At 41.2% G+C, this 24,380-nt stretch overlaps 1 protein-coding gene across 1 annotated transcript in view; it reads right to left on the bottom strand.

Moving 5' to 3' along the window:
* Window positions 1-677: 677 nt before the first annotated feature.
* LOC146661602 (dual specificity calcium/calmodulin-dependent 3',5'-cyclic nucleotide phosphodiesterase 1A-like) overlaps window positions 678-24,380 on the bottom strand; it is a 41,281-nt gene continuing 17,578 nt past the window's right edge. The window contains exons 9-15 of the mRNA XM_085418085.1: window positions 14,459-14,560; window positions 13,938-14,058; window positions 12,416-12,497; window positions 9,662-9,782; window positions 4,836-4,996; window positions 1,503-1,802; window positions 678-1,118 (exon numbers count right to left, since the gene is read on the bottom strand). Coding sequence (XP_085274211.1) covers window positions 958-1,118; window positions 1,503-1,802; window positions 4,836-4,996; window positions 9,662-9,782; window positions 12,416-12,497; window positions 13,938-14,058; window positions 14,459-14,560 — 1,048 coding nt within the window. The 3' untranslated portion in view covers window positions 678-957. The remainder of the gene's footprint in view (window positions 1,119-1,502; window positions 1,803-4,835; window positions 4,997-9,661; window positions 9,783-12,415; window positions 12,498-13,937; window positions 14,059-14,458; window positions 14,561-24,380) is intronic.

The raw sequence follows: 24,380 nt of genomic DNA, 5'->3' as shown, positions 1-24,380 counted from the left end.
TTCTTCACACTGAAAGTCATGCCGGATGAATGGGACTTTCACCTCAACTCCCAATGTGCAGCTAGAAATCCATCCAAAATTATGTCAGGCAGTCTCGCAAAACACCACTTCCTTCCCCCTGTTCAAGCTCTCCATTTGGTAACAACATTTTGATATTGACCTCAGATGAAATTCAATTCAATTCAATTCAATTTTATTTATATAGCGCCAAATCACAGCAGAAGTCGCCTCAAGGCGCTTCATAGATACAGAGAAAAACCCAACAATCATATGACCCCCTATGAGCAAGCACTTTGGTGACAGTGGGAAGGAAAAACTCCCTTTTAACAGGAAGAAACCTCCGGCAGAACCAGGCTCAGGGAGGGGCGGGGCCATCTGCTGCGACCGGTTGGGGTAAAAGAAGGAAGACAGGATAAAGACATGCTGTGGAAGAGAGACAGAGGTTAATAACAGATATGATTCAATGCAGGGAGATCTATTAACACATAGTGAGTTAGAAGGGTGACTGGAAAGGATAAACTCAATGCATCATGGGAATCCCCCGGCAGCCTACGTCTATTGCAGCATAACTAAGGGAGGATTCAGGGTCACTTGGTCCAGCCCTAACTATATGCTTTAGCAAAAAGGAAAGTTCACAAGCTATGGGATGTGGTATAGGGAAATTTATTAGCAACAAAAACAAAAACATAGTATCCATGGTGTAAATTGCAGCATAATTGTTTTTTCATTGGATCTTAATAACTTAAGTTCTTAACAATAATAATAATAATAATAATAAAATTCATTTAATATAAGGCAAAGACCCTACAATAATACAAATAAGGAAACTAAGTGCAAGTAATTATATTTGTACTGAGAAAGGAATTCTGAGTTTATTCACAAAGGAAAAACTGAAGCAGAGTGATGAAGGAGTACATCACACAATATGCCATTATTATACACTTCAAACTTACAAAGTTATTTCCGTCGATGCAAGTAGAAGCGTTGCAGTCTCCTGGCTTTTGTCCTGGCATCAATAGGCCATATTTCTATGACTTTTGCCCTGATGAGTCTGTAGGAGCTGGCGCAATAGGTGGGTGTTTTGCAATAATGAATCAGAGGGAAAACAGTTTGAGGGTCTGTGGAGGCAAAATATAATTCATACTCAAGGCATTTGTGTGCACTTATGTGTAACAACTGTATGTTAAACTAATTGTTAAATGGCCTCTTAGCCAGATCACTCTTGAAAAACAGAACTTCAATCTTAATAGACCTTTACCCGGATGTTACTATTATTCATATTATTTTTAATTATAGAAACTTTGTGAGATTAACCCTAATCAGACTAACATAATATCATTAACATTAAATTTTAATGTAGATGTAATATGGTGTAAAATATATACTATAAATACATATAGAATGTATTTTGTGAATTAAAGGTAAAGTTGTATCTATTCTTATCAGTTTAATTAGGTGCTTTCAATATAAAAAAAATAACAATAAAACTCAGAGGTGTGTACCATTCTGGGATTGCTGCTTCTTCATGTGTCCATCAGGTGACTTCTTTATGGCATCAGGGACTGATTTCAGCAGAATGCTTGAAGACTGAGCCTGATTATTGTTTCTTTCATCTTTAGTCTTTCTTTCTTCTTGCTGTCTCCTGTTCTGCACCTCTTGTCCCGCAGATTCTTTTTTCATTTTCCCCTGTCCCATGTTGGCTCCGTCAACAGTTGTGCTTGTGTCTTTTCCACCGTTTGTCTCTTTGTCTTCTTGGCTATGTTCCTCTGCCATCTCGGTGACCTTTACCTCCAGGTCTACAACTGATATACCCAAACAAAATTGTGTTTCATTTAATTCAGACGGCTTGACACTGACAGATATTCCGTTCAATTTCATTACAATCCAATAAGCATTTCATCTTCACTTACCTTTTTCAATTCAATTCATTTTTATATAGTGCCAAATCACAACAACAGTAGATCCTACATTCACTATGTACCTACACAATAATCTGCATCTAATTTTTAGTAGTAGCAAAACCTATTTGAACATTCCTGTAGGAATGGATCTAGAAGACATATTTATGGTTTAGAGAAATATATTATTTATGTTAATTTAGAAAGATCAATTGGGATCGCTGTGAAAACAGAATACACTTCAACAACAGCTAAATCCAGTTGCTACTCATTGTCCACCTCGTACTCGGTTTCTATCTGATTTCTCAGACAATTTGCCGATTTATTGCTCTGTTCTAAAAAATAAAAAATTATTGTAAGTGATTTTAACATCCATCTAGATGCTAAAAACAACAGCCCTAACCTTGGATTTAATGATTCTATTGTTATAATCATTTAGCTTGTTTCAAAATGCGAACCCACCACTCATCACGAACTCCAGACCTTATTCTGATATACAGCATAGAAAATAAAGATTTAACTATATACTGTATTAAGTGAAAATCTTTTTGTGTGATTGTTTCTTAATAATATTTACAATAATTGATTATATAACAGTGGGGAATACATTTCATTACAGTAGCAGTCTTTCTGAAAGTCCTGTAGCAAAAAATAAGGATGGAATTTCTCCACTGTTAGCTTCCTTTAATATCATGTACACAATGCAGACCAGCTAACTAAACACTTACTCCCTCAGTGGTTGTTTATTTGAATCAGAAATCAGATACAGAAATTGTGTTGCTGAGTTTTGTGACACGATGTAGTTAGTTGTTGTTAGGACAAGAATAAAGTTGGAGTTGGATTAAAGTGAGAGCTCTCGTCTGTGTTTACCTCCACATTGGTGACCCCTGACTTGAACATCTTACGAGATGAAGATGATGCCCGCTCCACTCTGGATGCATCAGCAACCGCTGGCCCTTCGCCTCCTGCTGCAGCTGTGTTTGCTGTGGCGCTTAAGCTGCCGGACTTTTGGCTCTACGATCCCCCGTCGTGGTTCGTGCACGTGGAGGCTCAGTTTGCCCTTCGCGGCATCTTGACTGACGATACAAAGTATCACCATGTGGTGGGCTCGCTCAACCATCGTGCGATGACCCTCCTCTGGGACCCACCCACCCTTAAAGAGATCCTTCTTCGGCGCTACGCCCTCTCCAACGTGGAGCGAGCCGAAAAGCTGGAGAAAGGGCCTCGTGCTGGAGGGCAGGTCCATATGGGAGGGAGGTCCTCACCTGCTTTGTGACGTTTCCACCAGCTGCTCACACCCAGTGGATCCCCTTTCATGGTGTCGTTGTGTTTTCAACTCAATACATGCCCTCTCTCCTCCAGGCGTCCGGGCCTCGTTTAAGCTGGTGAGTGCCACGTTCATTTGGCCGGGCCTTCGCAAATCGGTGAAGGACTGGACAGCGGCGTGTGCTCCATGCCAACATGCAAAGATCGATAGACACACACACAGGAGCCCCTCGAACCCTTCTGTGTCCCTGGTAGGCATTTTGATCTTGTTGGCCCTTTGCCGCAGTCACAAGATTTCACACACCTTTTGATTGTGACGGCCTAGGCTGTCAGGCCGTCAAACCACGGCTTACCACCCGCAAGCCAACGGGATGTGCGAGCGGTTTCACCATTAACTCAAGGCCGCGCTCTGGAGGGCTCCACCCATTGTACAGGAAGTGTGTTGCTGAGTTTTGTGGCACAGTGTAGTCAGTTGTTGTCAGGTCAAAAATAAAGTTGGAGTGAGAAGTGAGAGCTCTCGTGTAGTCTCTGTTTAGCTCCACACTGTAATTGTTACCTTCAATGTGCATATGACCTCTTTCTTGCATTTGGATATAATCTCTTAAATTATAGACATCTTGTCTGACAGGGATTCAAAAGAGAATATTTGTACCAAATTGACTTCTCTTTATATGCTCCCTATAATCCAGAATCAAATTTAAAATCCATCTCCTCACATACAGGGCCTTGAATAAACAGGCCCCTTTTTCTCTTAAAGACCCCATAGTCCCATATCAACTTGACAGAGGTCTTTGCTCTGAAACTGCAGGATTTAAAATTAGAATGGGAAATTCGGCTTAAAACCGTCCTTTTTGATAAAGCTGAATCAGGTGACCTAAATTCTCTCTAGTTAGGCTGTAAGGTTCAGGCTGCTAGAGGTTTTCCCACTGTTGCCAAGTGGACTCATCAGATTGTTGTGTTTTTCTCCCGAATATTGTAGGGTTTTTATCCTACAACATAAAGTGTCTTGAGGTGGCACTTGTTGGAATTTGGTTCTATATAAATAAAACTGAATTAAAGTTCAAGGAGTATTTGGCTCAACAGAGTTAACTGACTGTCTAAATTGCTGCCAAAAAAACAGGGGTTGTTCCTGTTTTCCTCAATATGAGACAAATAGTAAGATGTCCTAGCCTGGAAAAGTATTTTTACAGGCCAAACAAAGAGTGCAACACAATTTCCTCTCTAGCTTATGAATCATCTCTTTTAAGGTCCATATTTTTGAGCTATAGGGAGTCAAGCATCTCTGGTTTGTTACCTTCCTTTTAAGAGGAGCCCCAATATCCAAGCTTGTATGCAGTGAGCATATAACACTATTAACAAGATCATCAACCTTTTCGGGAGTAAAGTTAAAAGTAGCTGCTCTGCATTGTGCATGCTTTTGAAGTGGAGGAAAAATCATTCTCCTGAATTAAATGCACAAGGTATATAACATTAATGTTCACACACAGCCTCTTCTAATTAAAACCACAGTGTCTAAAACCCTATGAATGACAGTACATTGAACATCCTGTGCTTGGACGGTGGGAAGAAGACAGCCTAACCTGCAGTTCATAAATTTGAATTAGAAAATCTGGATTTCAAGGCAAAAATGGAAGTGTATTCTAAAGGTCAGTTATATTGTGTTCCAGCTACCTTTTCCTGCTTGGTCCCTCCATGTCTCCCTGTTTTGATGAATTTTTTGATTCCATGTACCCCTGAAACCTTTGAAGTCCACTGTGGTCAGAGAGCAGCTGCCTTCTGAGTGTGTACTCTTCATGCTGGACTGCTTTCCGTCACTTCCAGTACTGTTGAAACTATGACAGGACACAAGTATAATGTTAAATATAGTTAAACATAGTGAGTAGTTGTTAGTTACTGCAGTTAATGGTAAAAATTAGCCAACAGTAAACTTAAAGGACGGAGTCTAGGGAGCTTGAAAAGAAAAGCGTCTGGACTTCTTTAAGTTTCCTCGAAAACATTTCATCTCTCATTGGAGATTCAGATGGACAGCCAAGTCTTGTCCCATTTAAAGGAAAAAGGTCAGTCTTTTGAGGATGCCAATGTTCACATTTTAGACCGAGAAGACAGTAGGTTTTAAAGAGGAGTGAAAGAAGCCCTCTATGTCCACTGTGAATGACCATCTTTGAACAGGTGGCTTACGACGCCAACTGTCTTGCCTACATAGACAAAAAATAATAAGTAATGCATTTTAGTAAACGGTAAATTTAACTGTAACTCTATCTATCTAGATATATATGGAGCGATATAGATATATATTAGGGGTGCAACGACACTCGTATCGATATTGAACCGTTCGATACAGTGCTTTCGGTTCGGTACGCGTATGTATCAAACAATACAAAATTTTTTATTTATTTTATCAACTTTTCTTCTGACGATGCTGTCTGTGTTGAGAGCTCAGTGGATCTGCGTTCGACTTATCCGCCTAGGCTGCACTGTCGAGCGCAGATCCACTGAGCGCAGCACAAGCTAGCGAGACAGAAGCTAAGCTCGTTGCAACATGCCAAATTGAACCTCCCCCACCCTCAATCAGATCTGGCGTTTGGAACTATTTTGGTCTTCATGTGACGCATGACCCTAAGGGTAAGCGCGTCATGAACAAAAGTAAAACAGTATGTTGGATGTGCCACGCAATGCTCAATTGGTGGGAACTAGTACGTTAGCGCAGTTTGCTCGCATGTGTTGACGCCGTCCAGCCCCACGCACGGGGCGATCCGCGGTAGCTCGTTAACGGAGATTTGCCGTGTTGTGGCGTTGATGTCATTTCAACGAGATTAACGCTGACAGCACTAGTGGGAACACAACGAATATGACTGCACATTTACGCCAATATCATCCTAGTGCAAAGACAAGTGGAAGCAGACAAAAACAACAAGCACGCATGCTACAAACTTTACCCGAGTCATTTAGACAGCTGTTAGCACATGATTCTCCTTATGGGGGCCTGATATGTTTAATATGCTGCTGAGAATATAGCCCAGAAGAAGCATATAGTATAGCTTTTATTTTGGAAAGAGCCATTTCTCTGTAATAAACTCTCTTTTTCCAAAGAAGAGTGATTTCTCGATCAGATAGATTTATTTTTTTATTACTTTGTTGTTTCAGCAACATTAAATTTAAAAACTGTACTTTTGAGTTAAAAGCTATTATATTGAAAAAGATTACATGTAAGAGCCCCAAGCGCTACAGGGGTGGCTGTAGCTTAGGAGGTAGAGTAGGTGCTCTACTACTTGGAAGGTTGTTGGTTCAGTCCCTGGGTTCTGGAGTTTGCAAATATCCTTGTGCATCCAACGCATCCAATATCCAACGCATCCATCGGAGTGTGAACATTAGATAGCAAGCATAGAAGAAGTGAATAAGGCAAGTTGTATTAAGCACTTTAAGTGCTCAGAGTCAAATGGTACTATATATTAATCAGTCTCTTTGTTAATACAACATTGAGAGACAAATGTTCTCAATTAAAAAAAATGTTTATTGACCTAATCGGACCATCTCTCCCTGTTCCTCACACCTCGGTATTCACCACTCATCCAACGTGTGAAACCTGCTGTGAGGACAATTAAAGTGTGGCCAGAGGGGACAGACGCAGTGCTCCAGGACAGATTTAAAAACACAGACTGGAATATGTTCACCCACACAGACCTGGACCAGTACGTCTCATCTGTACTGGATTACATCTCCGAAACCACAGACAGTGTCACCACCCAGAAACGGATCACCATGTACCCCAACCAGAAGCCTTGGATGAACCGGGATGTTCGTCTCCTCCTGAAGGCCTGCAACACCGCTTTTAGGTCAGGAGATGCACACGCCTACAGCACAGCCAGGGCTAATCTAAAGAAGGGCATCAAAAAAGCCAAACACCATTACAAAAAGAAGGTAGAGGAACACTTCTCCAACTCCAACCCCCGACGCATGTGGCAAGGACTCCAGACCATTACAGACTACAGGACCACCAAACCCTCCCCCGCATCCTCTGATGTCTCCTTCCTCAACGAGCTCAACAACTTTTATGCTCGTTTTGAGCGAGGGAACCCCACAACCACAACCAAAGCAGACATGACGCCAGACCACCAACCTCTGACTCTCTCCCCCACCGATGTAGGAGCGGTGCTGAGCAGGATCAATGTCCACAAGGCTGCAGGCCCTGATGGCGTGTTCTCAGAGCGTGTTCTGGGGAGCTTGCAGGAGTGCTCACAGACATATTCAATCTGTCCTTGGCCCACGCTGTGGTACCGGCCTGCTTCAAATCCACCTCCATCGTCCCGATACCCAAAAACTCCAACCCATCTTGCCTCAATGATTACCGCCCAGTAGCACTCACCCCCATCATCACTAAGTGCTTAGAGCAGCTGGTCCTAGCACACTTCAAATCCTGTCTCCCCCCCACCCTGGACCCCCACCAATTCGTATACTGCCAGAACAGGAGCACAGAGGATGCAGTCTCCATCGCACTGCACTCTGTCCTCTCACACCTGGACAACAACAACACCTACGCCAGAATGCTGTTTATAGACTTCAGTTCAGCATTCAATACAATCCACCCCTCACAACTCATCAGGAAACTGACAGACCTGGGCATCAGTTCCCTCATCTGCAAATGGTTACTGGACTTCCTGACCAACCGCCCCCAACATGTCCAGCTGGATAACCACTGTTCATCTACAATCACGATGAACATCGGTGTACCACAAGGCTGTGTGATGAGCCCTTTCCTCTACTCCCTTTTCACCCACGACTGCAGACCTGCTGATGGTTCCAGCACCATCATTAAGTTTGCAGATGACACCACGGTGATTGGCCTCATCAGTGACAACGATGAAGCCGCCTACAGGGAGGAGGTGGATTGTCTGGCTGAGTGGTGCGACACAAACAACCTGCTGCTTAACACCGAGAAGACCAAGGAGCTCATCGTGGACTACAGGAGGAATGCTGACCCACATCCACCCATCCACATTAAGGGGACGGCTGTTGAGCGTGTGAGCAGCTTCAAGTTCCTGGGAGTCCACATCTCCGAGGATCTCACCTGGACGACCAACTGCTCCAAGCTGGTCAAGAAGGCTTACCAGCGCCTCTTCTTCTTGAGGACTCTGAGGAAGAACCACCTGTCCTCAGACATCCTGGTGAACTTCTATCGTTGCACCATCGAGAGCATCCTGACCAACTGTATAACAGTCTGGTACGGGAACTGCTCTGCCTCGGACCGGAAGGCGTTGCAGAGGGTCGTGAAAACTGCCCAGCGCATCGCCGGAGCACCACTTCCTGCCATAAAAGACATCTACAGGAAGCGGTGTCTGAAAAGGGCTGGGAAAATCATCAAAGACCCCAGTCACCCATCACATGGACTCTTCACCCTCCTGCCCTCTGGGAGGCGTCACAGGAGCCTCCGGACTAAGACCACCAGGTACCGGAACAGCTTCTTCCCCACAGCTGTCAGACTCCCGAACTCTGCCTCCTGACATCTGACCCACGTTAAACTCATGGACTGAACATACACACACCCACAATGGACAACTGTACCCTCAAACACACAATAATAACATGGACTGAACCACCACTCACAACCACTAGCACTTTATATAGCCTCTGTAGAAACTATCTACACCCTCACTTATCTTAACTGCACTACTGTATAGCTCTGTGTAAATAATCATTCTGTACATACGATAATTTTTAACCCTACAACTGTTTACAACTTGCATAGTTCCCATTTCTGTATAGCTGTATATCTCAGATTCCTGTAAAGTTATTTATTTCATATTCTGTATAGTTTTTCATATTTATATCCTGTTCATATCCTGTACATAGCTTGTACTCACTACAGCCTGTACATACTTATAGTTATAGAATATTCACAACATACTTCATACCGTGTACATTATAACATACCATAATAGACCCATTTCTGTAATATACTCACATATCTATATTATTGCTAATATATATTGTAATATATCTATATCACTAAAGCACTTCTGGATGGATGCAAACTGCATTTCGTTGCCCTGTACCTGTGCATGTGCAATGACAATAAAGTTGAATTCTAATTCTAATTCTAATTCTAATGTAAAAGCTAAACAGAAATGTTTTTAGGTGGTAGAACTGTATTTTAAGTTAACCAGTTCTACTTTTTGCTCTTGCATTTCAAAAAGAGGCTTTGTGGGCATTGTGGTATTGTGGGGGTTGATGCCTATACTTGAATTGGCATCAACCCCCACAATGGCATTTCACACTAATGTCTACTTTAGGGGATTCTGGATGAAGACAAGTCCGGTAGCACAGGTGCCTTATAAGTTTGTATTACTCTTCATTTTTCTCTGGCCTATAGCCCGACAATACTTTTAGTTCAGAGTAGTTGTACTGGTTTTTATATAGAGTACACACAGCAACTGAGACAGATTCACACACATTAACAAATAATGAGACTGCACTGAAAGTGAGAATTTTGTGTGGATCACCTGTACTGTCTGAAGACAGGCAATTCAGAGCGAGAGGTCTCCTCGATGAGTGGTGTCACAATATTTTCGATCATTTCTGTCAACACAGTGAATGTTGGCTCCACAATGAAATCAATGAATCCTACAAAAACAGACATTCATAATTGGCACAGTTTTTTTAAATTCTCCCACTTAATTCAAGAAACAAATGTTTATTAGAGCCTTCTATATTACACACAAAAATTGACATTTATAGTTAGTTTCATCATATGAATAATCACATGGAAGGAGGAAGCAGAATCATAGATTCATCACATTTTCAAACCTATGAAGTTAGGGACAAGAATTCCTGATCAAGTACCAATTATTAGCAGCCCCTAAGAGAACGACAAATTGATCATGTATAATTACAACCTGTAATGCAAACTTTAAATGGTAAATGGCCTGTATTTGTATATCGCTTTACTTAGTCCCTAGTGTAAAGTCCCTAAGTACCACAAAGTGCTTTACACTACATTCAGCCATTCACCCATTTATTCACATTCACGAACCGGCAACCTTCTGATTACAAGCCACGATCTCAAGGTCACAAACCTAGCGAACTGGCCCATGCAACACTTGATTTGAGGTCTTGGCTTGCCTCATATGTGACATGTCTAAAATAAATGCACCACAAATTTCCCACGTGTGGGACTAATAAAGGTTATCTTATCTTATCTTATCTTATAACCAATGTTCCCTCTAAACTGCGCGCCTGTGCAATCTGTGCTCACTGCTCGCACGGTCTCTGCGCACAGAAAATCTGCGTTGTGCACAAAAATAAAAATCTAACCTGAATTAAAATTAAAATAAATACATTAACAATTCATTCTGTTTTGCAGTGGAAGTCAGTAAGTGACCAGCGACTGGCTGCTCCAGCCAATGATGCGATTCACATTCATATATACGCAGCAAATCAATATAGTTGACAGGCTATGACAGCGTCCTTATGTGCCGACACTGGCGTTTTAGCTAGCAAAGCGTTGTGGCTGATGTGGAGTGAAGCCACGTTAATGATAACGTGTACAACCATTGGAGATGTGAGTAGGACAGACGGAACAATTGACGGAAAACATGTGGACTTTTTACCAGTTTATAAATTGTGTTGATCGGCCACGTAAAAACAGAGTTATGATAAAAAAATATCTGCAATGTCTGTTTTTTTCTGAATACTATATTTATTTTATTTACTTATATATTTTATATTTACATAGTTTATATTTACTGCGGGAATTTATATATAGTTTATATTTAATGCGGGAAGAAACGGTAAAAACAGCGTTTTATAAGGAAAGCGCTCAAAAGCGCTCTCCGCCTATGAGCAAAAACAAAACCAAAAAACCCCACACCCTTTCCTATTAGTGGAAAATGTACCATGTCAACCAACAGAGATACTGCCCATCTCTGTTGGTTGACTGTAATCTCTGTAATCCAATTAAAGTAAGGGATTACTATTGCAAAAAAGGTAATTCGATTACGGTTACTTTCCCGTAAGCACGCTGCGTTACTGCGTTACTTAAACTGTGATTTTTTTGCGAGAGTGTCTCATGACAATGACGTAAGCGAGTGCAACGTTCGTGGCAACAGCTGTGGCAACAATGGATAATATATCGAGTGCGGGAGAGAGTATGAGCTTTTTTCAAGTAACGTGACCAACACTGTCGACCAATCAAAAAATGATATGGCAACATGGCATTTAGTTGTTTAGGAAGGGGGGGAAGTTTTAGGAGTTATGGCGGTGTTTTGAGATGTGAGAGATTTGCGACGTTTACTCATAATACAAGTCAGAGCTTTATAAAAAAAAAAAAAAGAAAAAAGAAAATTGTGTTTTCAAAATTGGAGTTCAAGTTAATTTTACCAATAGTGTTAACATACTACACAGGTCATGAAGAAGACTTTTTAAAATTTTCATAAGTGGGCTAAAGTACTTCATTAAAAGTAATCTAGCATAAATGTAAATGCTGTAATTTGATTATTTTAATAAACCATGTAACTTGGATGGATTCGATGCTGGCGTGACCACAGTGCACAAGTCTAATGTTGCTCATAGTGGTCCAAGGGACCGCTCAGGGAGTTTGTGTGTTTGCTCAGATACATGAACAATTAGAGGGAACATTGTCCATGAGACTGCTAATTAACTACTACCAATCCACCATTGAGAGCCTTCTGACCTACTGCTGCACACTCTGGTTCAACTGTTATACTGTGGAGGATAAGAGGAAGCTGCAGCAGGTGGTAAATTGCTGGCTGTCCAAAAAACGGTGAGAGCTTTATAAATGGTATATTTTAGCTGAACAGCTGAGAAGCTCATTGGAGCCTCTCTTACCTCCAAACTGTGAAACAGTTTCTTCTCCCAGACTCTTGAACACTCACAAACTGGACTGACACACATAAACATAACTTTATACATTTCATTACATTTATACAGTCTTAGACAGTCTTAGACTGTATAAATAGCTGTATACTGCATACGGCACTGTATAAATACAATTTAATTGAAAACTGAAACTGAATTGAATATTAACTCTTTTGACTTACTAGTATTTTTGTTTCATGATATTCAGATTCCACATTTATCTGTAGGCACTGCAATTCTTCCAAAAATGAACTTGAAAAAATATTATTATATTCACTTGGCTGTTATTGGTCACTGACTGCTGCTTGACAAAACTTAAAATGTATCCAAAATATGCTAATCATTTAGAAAGAAGCATTAACTGTATTTAAGAACTTTACCTATTTGGGACTGGGCCACCATGGTGGATTTGCGGTCACAAAGAGGGGAGAAAGGTAGACCCAGCTCTGCTTCCCTATCTCCCTGAAAACAAATGACACCGCTATGTTTACAAAGACAGTTGGCCTCAATAATGTACACTGTAATTCAAATTCGGAAGACTTTATTTATCCCCAAGGGGCAATTAAGAGAGACTGACCTTGCCGACCGTACATACAATACACAAACATCACATTGGGGAGACAGGTCAGGCTAGACAGCTGTTACTTTAGCTGGCCGGTCAGCCGCACGAGCAGCGACCCGGAACCGAACAATGGAAAAATGCACAACATCAGGAAGGACAAGGAGAAAAAAGAACTCACTCCAGACTGAGCTCCAATGGGAGATCAGTTTGAGAACAGAAAAAAACCCTCCTCCGCGCATAGCACATGAAAAAATCTTAATACACCACTGAAACGCATGACAAGCAACAGGGAAAGGTAAAAGGTGAGAGACAGCCAGTGTAGACAGCGCATCCGGGCCTGCAGAATATGCGCTGGTCCCCTTTGATCCACCATCTGCATCAGGAGGGAATAAGCATCGAAGGCGTTTGGAAGGGGAGGGGGGGATGAGTGTATATCTGCATGTGTATATGTAAGAGTTATTATGTGTACAACTAACCAATGCAATTTCCCTGAAACACTGTTTTTAATTCTATTGAATTAGAAAAGTAATGAAGTGACTTAAAAACTTTTATAAAATAAAAGTTCTTTTATTTTATGCCTTTTATTAGACACTATGAACTGAGACGGAATGCAAGCCTCCTCTGAAAACCACATCGACTGAAATGGGAAACAGACTCCACCACAATAGGAGACTAAACAAAATGTTTGTACCTGGCAAGAAAAGTTTCTATTTTGTTATGTCAAAGCATAATTTTTTCACCCTATGTCTAGTTGGCTGTTGAAGAGTAATGTTATCTGCATGGTAAACTACTGTGGTCCAATAATTAAGTTGCAATAACATTACTCATACCTTTCTGAAATACCGTATTCAGCTGTAATACAACTTGCACATGTGAAGTGTTTAAGTTTAATTAAAGAACTGCAGTAGATTAATATTCCTATTTTTGCAGTCAGTCCTAAACAGTAATTGTTTTCCTGTCTGTGACTGTACTGTAATTGCAGATGCAGATTACAGCAAAACAAAGCTCAAGGTTTTTTTTATTTGTTTCTTTTTTGGCAGCATATGAAAACTTCTAGGGTCCTTACTTCAGTAGATGGGCAAGGTGTAAATAAGTCTGTGCATACTTCTGTTCCATTTTTGACTTAATGATTGAGTGGTTATTTCATGTCACAGAAATTTTGTTTGAGCATGTGTGTGTACAAGTATATCCAGCTAGCTGTGTATATGTATATATTGGTTTGTTTGTTTTATGTGTCCGATAAAAGGTTATCATCATTATAGTATGGCTCCCACTTCCTTTACACAATAAAGTGTCAATGGAGGGACTAGGAGGTAGGTGCTAATTTTTCAGGTGACTACCTGTCTGAAGAACTCCTCAAGCAGGGATGTTGTCCAGCGATGATGGAGGTCCCAGCATTTGGCAGGATGGCTGATGTCAGCAGTGTGCAGCAGCAATGATAAAGCCTTTGGTTTGTCAATCCTGTGAATAAAGAGTGGTTAGTCACTGGTGGGTGTAAACAAACAGCAGCTGTTCAGCTCCCAAAGAAAAGTACATTAAAATTGGGTAAATATGAGTGTACTTTTTGAGTGCAATGAAACTTCCGAGAGTAAGATCTAGAGAGAAACCATGATTGCTAAATCAGTTTCATCTTTTCCAAGGGAAAAAAGAATTATTGAAAGTAAAGCTAAAGATTGGCCATTGGCTTTTGAATATAGAGACTCTGTAAATAAGATCAGAATTTTCCTGATTTTCAGCAAGCATCCATCAAATATGATAGCTACACATTAACGTTGCTGACAGTATTTAACAAAAATATCTTTATCCCAGTCTTTCATACTTTACTGCTGATTATAATAAGAGTTTGGAAGCCATTACTCACGCCTCAGACTGCTGCAGGAGGCTTTTCATGGCTTTGATCTGCTGAAAGTGGCAGGACATGTCAGTGGCCAATACCATATCCACTACTAAGGCTCGCAGTTCTCTGAAAAAATAAATGTAGAAAGTAAAATATTCCAGAATTAGAAATAATAGCAATCTGAAAGGATTAGGATTCAGGAACTGAATCTGAAATCTGTCATTTAACAGAATTTTTCATAAATGATACAATATTTTCCTGTTATTTTTAAATATGTGAAATATCAACACAATTATTTAAAAAAAAAAACTATCAAAGTCTGTAAATTAACATGAGTAATAAAAAATAAAATAAAAAACCTGTACCTGTAAATAAACATGTTTTACATTTTTAAATAAACTTTTTACACAGAAAAAGAGTGCAAAAATACAGTTGCAAGTTTAACATAATTTCATATATATTTACCTTGTTTATTTAAAAGATAAAACTGTTGAATTCTAATTTTGTGCACTAAATACACATTCAAATGCACATTTGGTGCATTGAGCGTAAAATGACCCCAAAATGCTACTAAAAGAAGTAAAGTTTCTGTAATTTTATGTGGGTTTGTTAACTAACAGGTATGTTGTGAAATTATAGAAGTTTGGTGGGGAAATGATATGAATGATTTTTTCAAGAGTATATAACATCTACTAGAATTAGTAAAATGCCAAAAGGTACGACTACGGTAATCTACAAATGGTGTATGCTATATTACCAAAATTGGTAAAATAACAGAAAAATAATACAAATAGAAATACATATTAATTATTATTTTTAAGATATCACCTTATTTTATGTCTTGATGCATGTTCAATCATACAGTTAAGTAAATCCCAAAAAGTTGATTTTGTTCCTTTGGACGTAGAGTTTTCATTCTTATAAACAATACATTTGCACAGTAACTGAAACTAGCCCACTGAATGAACAATGGACTGTGAGGTCAATTCGTTAATCATTGCAAATTCTCATGACCACCTACAACGACTGATCAAAGCCTATTGATCATTGATCAAAGTGATCAATGGCCATGAGTGCATTGACAGAGAGTTGGGGAAGGGCTGGAATCACAGCACTGTAAGATGGCTAAAGATGTACTGTTAGGCCGCCTCCTCGATTCAGAGATGCCCCCCCCCCCGACCTTACACACACAACACAGACATCACATGGGGATACAGGTCGGAGATCGGTAGCGTTACAGAAAAAAAAACACACTGAAATATACACTACAATGGGAAAAAAAGAGACCTCTGCTCATGCTGGGCTCCTGGGAGGACAGCATGAGAACAGGAAACGAAAAAACTCCTCTGCACAAAAAAGCACATAAATGTCCACAGCACGACATTATGGAGCACGTGAAAAGCCACAGGGTCGGGTGGGGGGTGAGGAGTAATCCGAAGCAAACACAGCAGCCATCCTGCCCAGCGCTACCATTCCAGCGCGGGCTCAGACCTGCCGTGTTCCCAGGAGGGAACAAGCAACGAAGGCGTTTGGAAAGGGAGGGGGGATGAGTGTGTGCATATCAGTGTATATGTATGTGTGTGCGTGTCCAGAGTTCAGCTGAGACAGCGTCCTTCGCCCTGCTAGGCTAAGTAAACAGTCTACCAGCCAACCCAGGTGGCCTTGCATGGAATGGGAAGGAACAGACTAAACACAGTCGTTATCAGGGTGTTTTTGTTCGGCTCCAGCCTTGCAACCGCAGCTGGCGCCAAAGGGGTATCCGCATAAGTGATGGTGCTTTTTACTTTAGTGCGAACAGCTAATATGAATTTCAAAGCAGTTCTAACAGTCCAACACTGGTCTCTCAATCTCCCGTTGGAGAGCCGCGAGCTTCGCCATGATGTTACCCATATGGAAAAGATATATATAAATCTTATAAAGTTTTTATCTGTCTTGTATGAAACTTGTATGAAAAGCATACAAGAGTGAAAACACATATAAGATCCCTTGAAAAATTATACAATGAAACTTGTATGTTTTGTATACTTACTAAAAAAATATATGAAAGTAATGAGAAAGTGCCCACTTTCATGAGTAAATCATGTAAGCCTTATATGATTTATATATGATTTACTCATGAAAGTGCCCACTTTCATGAGTAAATCATATATGTTTTTACTATTTCTTTTCCATATGGGTATCAAATTTGCACTCTGTGATGTTGTCATTCTTGTGCTCAAAGAGCCGATTCTGAAAACTCACGACCACAGTGAGCCTTCCCAAGATGTCATCCAATTTGCGCTCAGAGATGTTATTCCGAGCGAGCCCTTCCAAGATGTAATCCAGTCTGCTCTCAGAGATGTTATTCTGAGTATTCACAGCAGCCGTAGCCTTTCCAAGATCTTATCCGTGCTGTACTCAATGAGCCCATTTTGAGAAACTCACGCCTCTCCCATCGTCTCAATCCCAGCGGGCAGCCTTGTGGGGGTTTGAACAGCCGGTTCCGCTTCCTTAATTCTTCGATAAGCCAGGGCCAAGCCAGCTCCGATCAGCAAGAACCCTGTTACCATAGTTCCGAATAGGTAGATATCTTCAGCACTCAGGCTCACCCAAGCCGAAACTTCTCGTTGAGAAAGGGGTGTCAATTGCATTCAGGGACCAGTTGATCCAATCCATAATTCCTCTTTTAGGTTTTAGAGAACAGACTGTGAGAGAGTGTTCCAGGGAAAAGTAGTACAAAAAAAACACGTGACTAGACAAGGACATAAGAGGCTAAGCAGCGAAGCTAAGGGAGAGGAGGAGAGGAGAAAAGTGCGACCGCCTTCGCCAAGAGAAGGCGAAAAAGAGGATGCTGTGATTTCAGCCATTCCTCTTGGGAAGTTGGGCAACTGCAGGGACACTTTATAGATAAATATGAATGGAAAGTACTGTTAAGATGACAGCATGCATAGATGCAGCGGCTTACTGTTCTTCATGTTTGATGCTTTGTTTTCTATATTTTATACATGTATACAGTGGGGCAAAAAAGTATTTAGTCAGCCACCGATTGTGCAAGTTCCCCCACCTAAAATGATGACAGAGATCAATAATTTGCACCAGAGGTACACTTCAACTGTGAGAGACAGAATGTGAAAAAAAAAATTCATGAATCCACATGGTAGGATTTGTAAAGAATTTATTCGTAAATCAGGGTGGAAAATAAGTATTTGGTCAATAACAAAAATACAACTCAATACTTTGTAACATAACCTTTGTTGGCAATAACAGAGGTCAAACGTTTACTATAGGACTTTACCAGGTTTGCACACACAGTAGCTGGTATTTTGGCCCATTCCTCCATGCAGATCTTCTCGAGAGCAGTGATGTTTTGGGGCTGTCGCCGAGCAACACGGACTTTCAACTCCCGCCACAGATTTTCTATGGGGTTGAGGTCTGGAGACTGGCTAGGCCACTCCAGGACTTTCAAATGCTTCTTACGGAGCCACTCCTTTGTTGCCCGGGCGGTGTGTTGTGGATCATTGTCATGTTGGAAGACCCAGCCTCGTTTCATCTTCAAAGTTCTCACTGATGGAAGGAGGTTTTGGCTCAAAATCTCACGATACATGGCCCCATTCATTCTGCCCTTAACACGGATCAGTCATCCTGTCCCCTTGGCAGAAAAACAGCCCCATAGCATGATGTTTCCACCCCCATGCTTCACAGTAGGTATGGTGTTCTTGGGATGCAACTCAGTATTCTTCTTCCTCCAAACACGACGAGTTGAGTTTATACCAAAAAGTTCTACTTTGGTTTCATCTGACCACATGACATTCTCCCAATCCTCTGCTGTATCATCCATGTGCTCTCTGGCAAACTTCAGACGGGCCTGGACATGCACTGGCTTCAGCAGCGGAACACGTCTGGCACTGCGGGATTTGATTCCCTGCCGTTGTAGTGTGTTACTGATGGTGACCTTTGTTACTTTGGTCCCAGCTCTCTGCAGGTCATTCACCAGGTCCCCCCGTGTGGTTCTGGGATCTTTGCTCACCGTTCTCATGATCATTTTGACCCCACGGGATGAGATCTTGCGTGGAGCCCCAGATCGAGGGAGATTATCAGTGGTCTTGTATGTCTTCCATTTTCTGATGATTGCTCCCACAGTTGATTTTTTCACACCAAGCTGCTTGCCTATTGTAGATTCACTCTTCCCAGTCTGGTGCAGGTCTACAATACTTTTCCTGGTGTCCTTCGAAAGCTCTTTGGTCTTGGCCATGGCGGAGTTTGGAGTCTGACTGTTTGAGGCTGTGGACAGGTGTCTTTTATACAGATGATGAGTTCAAACAGGTGCCATTCATACAGGTAACGAGTGGGGGACAGAAAAGCTTCTTACAGAAGACGTTACAGGTCTGTGAGAGCCAGAGATTTTCCTTGTTTGAGGTGACCAAATACTTATTTTCCACCCTAATTTACGAATAAATTCTTTACAAATCCTACCATGTGGATTCATGGATTTTTTTTTCACATTCTGTCTCTCACAGTTGAAGTGTACCTCTGGTGCAAATTACTGACCTCTGTCATCATTTTAAGTGGGGGAACTTGCACAATCGGTGGCTGACTAAATACTTTTTTGCCCCACTGTATGTGCGGGTGTATGTGGCTTTTTACTACTGTATGTCTGGCAAGGTCGTTAGGGCCTTCTGAGTTTGGGATTACACTGTGCCAGGAACATCAAGTGGGACTATCATCACTTCCACAGCATTCCAGAGGATATAATAAGAACTCCACAGTGTCAATGGTTGGTTCTTCCCAGTGGCCAGCAGAGGAAGTGTAAACACGGGAGGCAAAGGCGAGGCTGCAGGGTGGGCCCACTAGCAAGGCTAAAGAAAGCCACTGCTTCTGAGCATTTTCCTCTCCATTAAGTCCATAATCAACAGAATCAATGAACTGAGAACACGGGCTCCAGTCAACAACTGTGTACGGGACAGTAGCATTGTATTACTCACAGACACTTGGCTACAGCAATCAATACCAGACTCAGCTACTGAGTTAGCATGCTGCACTGTCCACCATCACGACAGAAACAGCCACTCCAGTAAGAACAGAGGAGAGGGTTTATGCTTATGTATGCATCTACATCAATGCAAACATTGGAAGGCAGGAGCAGCCCAAGCCTAATGGTGCAGGAATATGCTGGCCTAAGTCTTCACTAAGATCTTCAATGCTTCAATCCTGCCAAGCCTAAAGTAGTCCACAATCGTCCCACTGCCTAAACAGACCAACATTAACAGCCTCAACGACTACCGACCAGTTGCTCTAACACTCGTTGTAATGAAGAATTTCGAGAAACTGGTCTGACGCCACATCATGTCCTGCCTGCCACCTGCACTCGACCTACTTCAGCTGACATAATAGATCAACTGAAGATGCTATTGCTACAACGCTCCACACCACCATATCCCACCTGGAACAACAGGCAGGGCTCTAGAGTGCGACCAATTTGGTCGCAAATGCGACCAAATTTTTCAGTGGTGCGACTAAAAAAAAAAAATTTGGTTGCACCTGTGCGACCAAATGTTCGGGTAGCAAAAAAAAAAAAAAAAAAAAAAAAATCTGCAACCTTCCCTGTGGTCAACAACAGACACACATTATGCCCCTATCGTGGACTAAACCAATCAGAGATAGTAAGGGGCGGGACCTCTCTGATTGGCCGTGGTCCAGTTGAAAGTGCAGGTGGAAGTGGGAGGTGAGTAGCTTGAATAAAGCGATATCAATTCATTAAATCCTGAATCGACTTTTAAATATAACTGTGTTTGGCCAGAAACGCCAGATTCTCAGATTAAAGCTCACAAAACCATTTCAACAACAACCAAACAGCAAATGAGAGCAGGTACACGGATTCCACACAAAGACGTAAACACAGAGGACCGACGCATCAGAATCAACTTTGTCTTTCTCGGCTTTCTCACCCGACGGCCCGTAGACAGACACGCTGTCGGAGCTTAGCGATTCTGATGCGTCCGGTCCGCACTGTGTTTACGTCTTTTTGCGCTGATTCTGAGCTGCAGGTTTTGTCTCTCTCCAACCAAAATTCACCAAGCCAGCAGCAAAAGAAGCGGCAAACTGCGCTTCACATTTGATCAATGTCGTCATGAATTTTGCTGTTTTGCTTCCACGACTATTAAAATCACACTTCATGCACAGCTAGCTCTCTCTCTATCTCTCTCTATACTTCAAGAACAGTTTCCCGTCTCCAATCTCTGTTTTCTGTATTATTCATTCGCTTATTACCCACCAGTCTACCGTTGTTTACAGCGCTGTCGGCTGCTGTCTTTTTCTTTTCTTTTTTCACTTAAATGACCTCGGACAAGAAAGCCTATTTTTTCTGTTGTTCAATACCAGAGATGGGCAGTAACGCGTAATCTGATTACTTTTTTCAAGTAACGAGTAAAGTAAGGGATTACTATTGCAAAAACGGTAATTAGATTACCGTTTTTGCGTTACTGCATTACTAAAACCGTGATTTTTTTGCGAGAATGTCTCACGACAGTGACGTAAGCGAGTGCGCCGTTAGTGACAACAGCTGTGTGCAGATCAACAGTGGATCACATATCGATTGTGGGAGAGAGTGTGAGCGTGCAGCGTTTAAAGCGTGGAAGTACTGACCTTACTCTGAGTTTGATTCCATAAAAAGTGACAAAAACATTAGCGTCCATCGTGTGTGGGAAGAAAACTTCTTTTTACAGCGAAAAAAACCCCTAAACTTCCAAGCAAGCACCGAGTGCGCAACGACGTCATGCGAAATTCACAGAGAAACTCGCGGATTCTTCAACTGACCGTGGCACACCTGCACCAGGGTAAACCTCCGCCTACTGCAGTCCTGCTTTACAGGTGAAAACAGTGGCGTGTCTAGAAAATTTTTGTTGGGGGGGCCAGGTAGGGGCACAGATTTGGAGAAGGGTGGCAGATGTAATTGGCAGATAATGTTTAAAAAAAATTCTACCAACCATTAACCATAATTCAATAACCCTATAAACCTAATAACCGAATGCGCTTTTAACTCTTATTAGAATGAGATTTTAACCACTATGGTGCAAAGTTTTTAGATACTGCGTTGATAAAGTACAAGAGATACAATCAGTCAGTGTTTACTCAGCATTCAAGGACAGCAATATTTGCATAGTATTTTTACTGACATATGGTGCACATATGTTTTGGGCAAAAACATTTTTGAATATTAAAATACAAACATTTGTAACAAACAATTGACAAATTAGCCAATGCCAATGTAAAATTTTATCTGCCTATTTAAAAAAAGAAGATAATCTTCTCACAAACTGGTGATTTTGAAACAGGAAAAAAGTGGGGAAACAACTGAAAAGACTAACATTTGAATAAAACCTGAAAGCAAGTAAATACTTGCTATGCTGCCTTATGGTAAACTTTGGTAATATTGATCAAGAACAACACTGGCTGATGATGAAATACAGTCAGCTGGCATGGTGACACTGCCAGTATTAACCTGCAGGGCTGGACCGGGACAGAAAATCGGGCATTTTGACTAGAGACCGGCCCACCAGGTATTAAAGCCATAAAGACTTTGAATGAAAACAAATGCTGTTGTGACAGTGATGTACACTGTCTTGTTGGTATATGTATGATTTCTATACATTTTACATCAGATAAAAACTTTGGTTGTAAGATTTAGATAATTATTTAATAAAAGCTAGATATTTTAAATGAGAGTAAGAAAGAAAAGTATTTCTTTGTGCCCCCCTCTCCCTGTTAATGCCCTACCTGGCCCCCTGGCAAAACTTTCCTAGATCCACCCCTGCACAGTTACCAGCTGTCAGTTACATAAAAAAGGATCCTGGTGTTATTTGTCTCCCAGAAACAGTTCATAACTTCCCTTCAACTCATTCATGTCACCTAAAAGGTAAACCTGTTTCTCCATCACCTGTTCAGCTCTGATGATTCAGTAAGGACATCTCCTGGTTTCATCTTCATGTTTCCCTCTCACCACATATCCAAGCCGACATCATGACCAGCAGCTTTACAGCTGTGGCTCCAGCAAACATCAGCTGATACTAGAAATTAATATTAAATAAATTCTAACAACAGCTGATCAAGCTTAAACGTGCTGCTGTTGTTTAGCGCGACATCTGCTAGTTTCCTCTTTCTGGCGCAAAGTGGGCGATAAATAAACAAGAGAGAAAAGCCGATCAGCTGATCATTGATCAGTTTCATGATTGAAGTAGCAACAGGAGAGGCAGGGGGAGAGAACGAGAGAAGAAGAGGCAGCTGTGCAGCGTAACGACAGAATAACTCCAGCTTTGTGTCTTTTTTTCATTATAGCGAAAGTCCGGGACAAACTGCGTCTCTTCTCAGCTCAATACGAAATATTGTATGTAATATTTTCTCTGAATGAGGGACCATCCCATTTTTTTAAGGAGCCGTTGGCAACTCTACTAACTAACCTTATGAATAAAATAAAGTTCACTATCAGTAACATCATAGCACCCACCCAGTTGTATAAAAACTCCGTCAAGCTGGCTAGAACGCAGTACGAGTTATTGCAACTGAGGGTAAATAGTCAGCACAACGAAAATAAACTCCACCTAAACTTGGTTTATATCTGACCCAGATAGACTGCAGATCATAACTTCTTACCTGAAGTTCAGTTCACCTGACACTCGGACTGGCGGCTGCCTCGGGGCTCTCCTCCTGCCTCCCCTTCCCTCATCCACCTGCTGGCCTCTGTGGAAGCCCCGCCATAGCCACCACCAAACAACTGAGTTATTTTTACACATTGACCTGCATCTGGCCAATCCACCACCTCTCATTGTTCATGCCATTACAAAATAAATAAATAAATAAGTCACCGGGCACATGCCCGGTATGCCCGATGGCCAGTCCAGCTATGTTAACCTGCAACCAAATCTGCAGCTCCATACAGCAATGTTACGACTTAGATTATATCTTATAACTCATAACTCTTATGTTAGCTCCCCTCAGTAGCATACTGTCTGATATATTCGATGGCTGCAATAATTCTTTAAGTGTTATTTTTTCTTTGGTATTCTAATTTCACCGAAGTTTACTAAACTCAACAAACTTAATATTACTTACCGGGACATTTATTCTGTCCTCATTTTCTTTCACCGAAAAATTGTTTCCTGCGGTGCCGTCTTTCGTGCTTGGCTCTCCTACCTTTGCTAACGTGATGCACATAGCGCAGAAGCCGATGCTGCATTCACTTACACTCGGATATCTGAGCTTCACCGTGAAAACATAATCGGACATTTGATATTTGATTGAATTTTATTGTTTTGCCTTTGGGGTGGCACCTGGGGTGGCCAGTCTGGTTGGGGGGGAAGCCTGTGCCCCCCCAGGCCACCCCGCTGGACACGCCACTGGGTGAAAATAGAGCAACAGGACCGCTGAGTCTTTGACTTTATTTATGTTCTGCTGTGTTTTACTTGCATCTATTTGAAAGAGTGAGTGTAAACACAAAAAATATTTTATTTTATGTGCTGGAATGTGTAGAAAATAGGTTTAAATGTTAAACTAATTTATTCAACTCAGAGAATGTTGCATATAATTAAATTTTTGCTTGATGCATAAAGTTAAAAGATTAAAACTGATAAAACAAGTTAAAAAAAAAGAGACTTTTCCATTTGATTACATTTTGTATGATGGATTATGTAGAAAAAGTAGAATTGGGCTGAAAGATCTATCGCTTTATCACCTCTTCAGGTTGTAAATCGTGTTTTTAAAAAGTAACTAAGTAACTAAGTAATTAATTACTTTTGAAAATAAGTAATCAGTAAAGTAACGGGATTACTTTTTGGGGGAAGTAATCAGTAATTAGTTACTGATTACTTTTTTCAAGTAACTTAACCAACACTGTTCAATACTGAAGAAATTTAAACTTTATATGCAGAACATTGTAGAATATTTTTAAGGTTATCTGCTATAAAAAGCCAGACCA

Source organism: Rhamphochromis longiceps, linkage group LG9, assembly GCF_057381845.1.
Source record: "Rhamphochromis longiceps isolate RC_006_pf linkage group LG9, R_longiceps_female_GT1.1, whole genome shotgun sequence".
In the NCBI taxonomy this organism is placed as follows: Eukaryota; Metazoa; Chordata; class Actinopteri; order Cichliformes; family Cichlidae; genus Rhamphochromis; species Rhamphochromis longiceps.
Note: the sequence above shows the minus strand (reverse complement) of the source record. Positions and strands in the feature narration are given on the sequence as shown.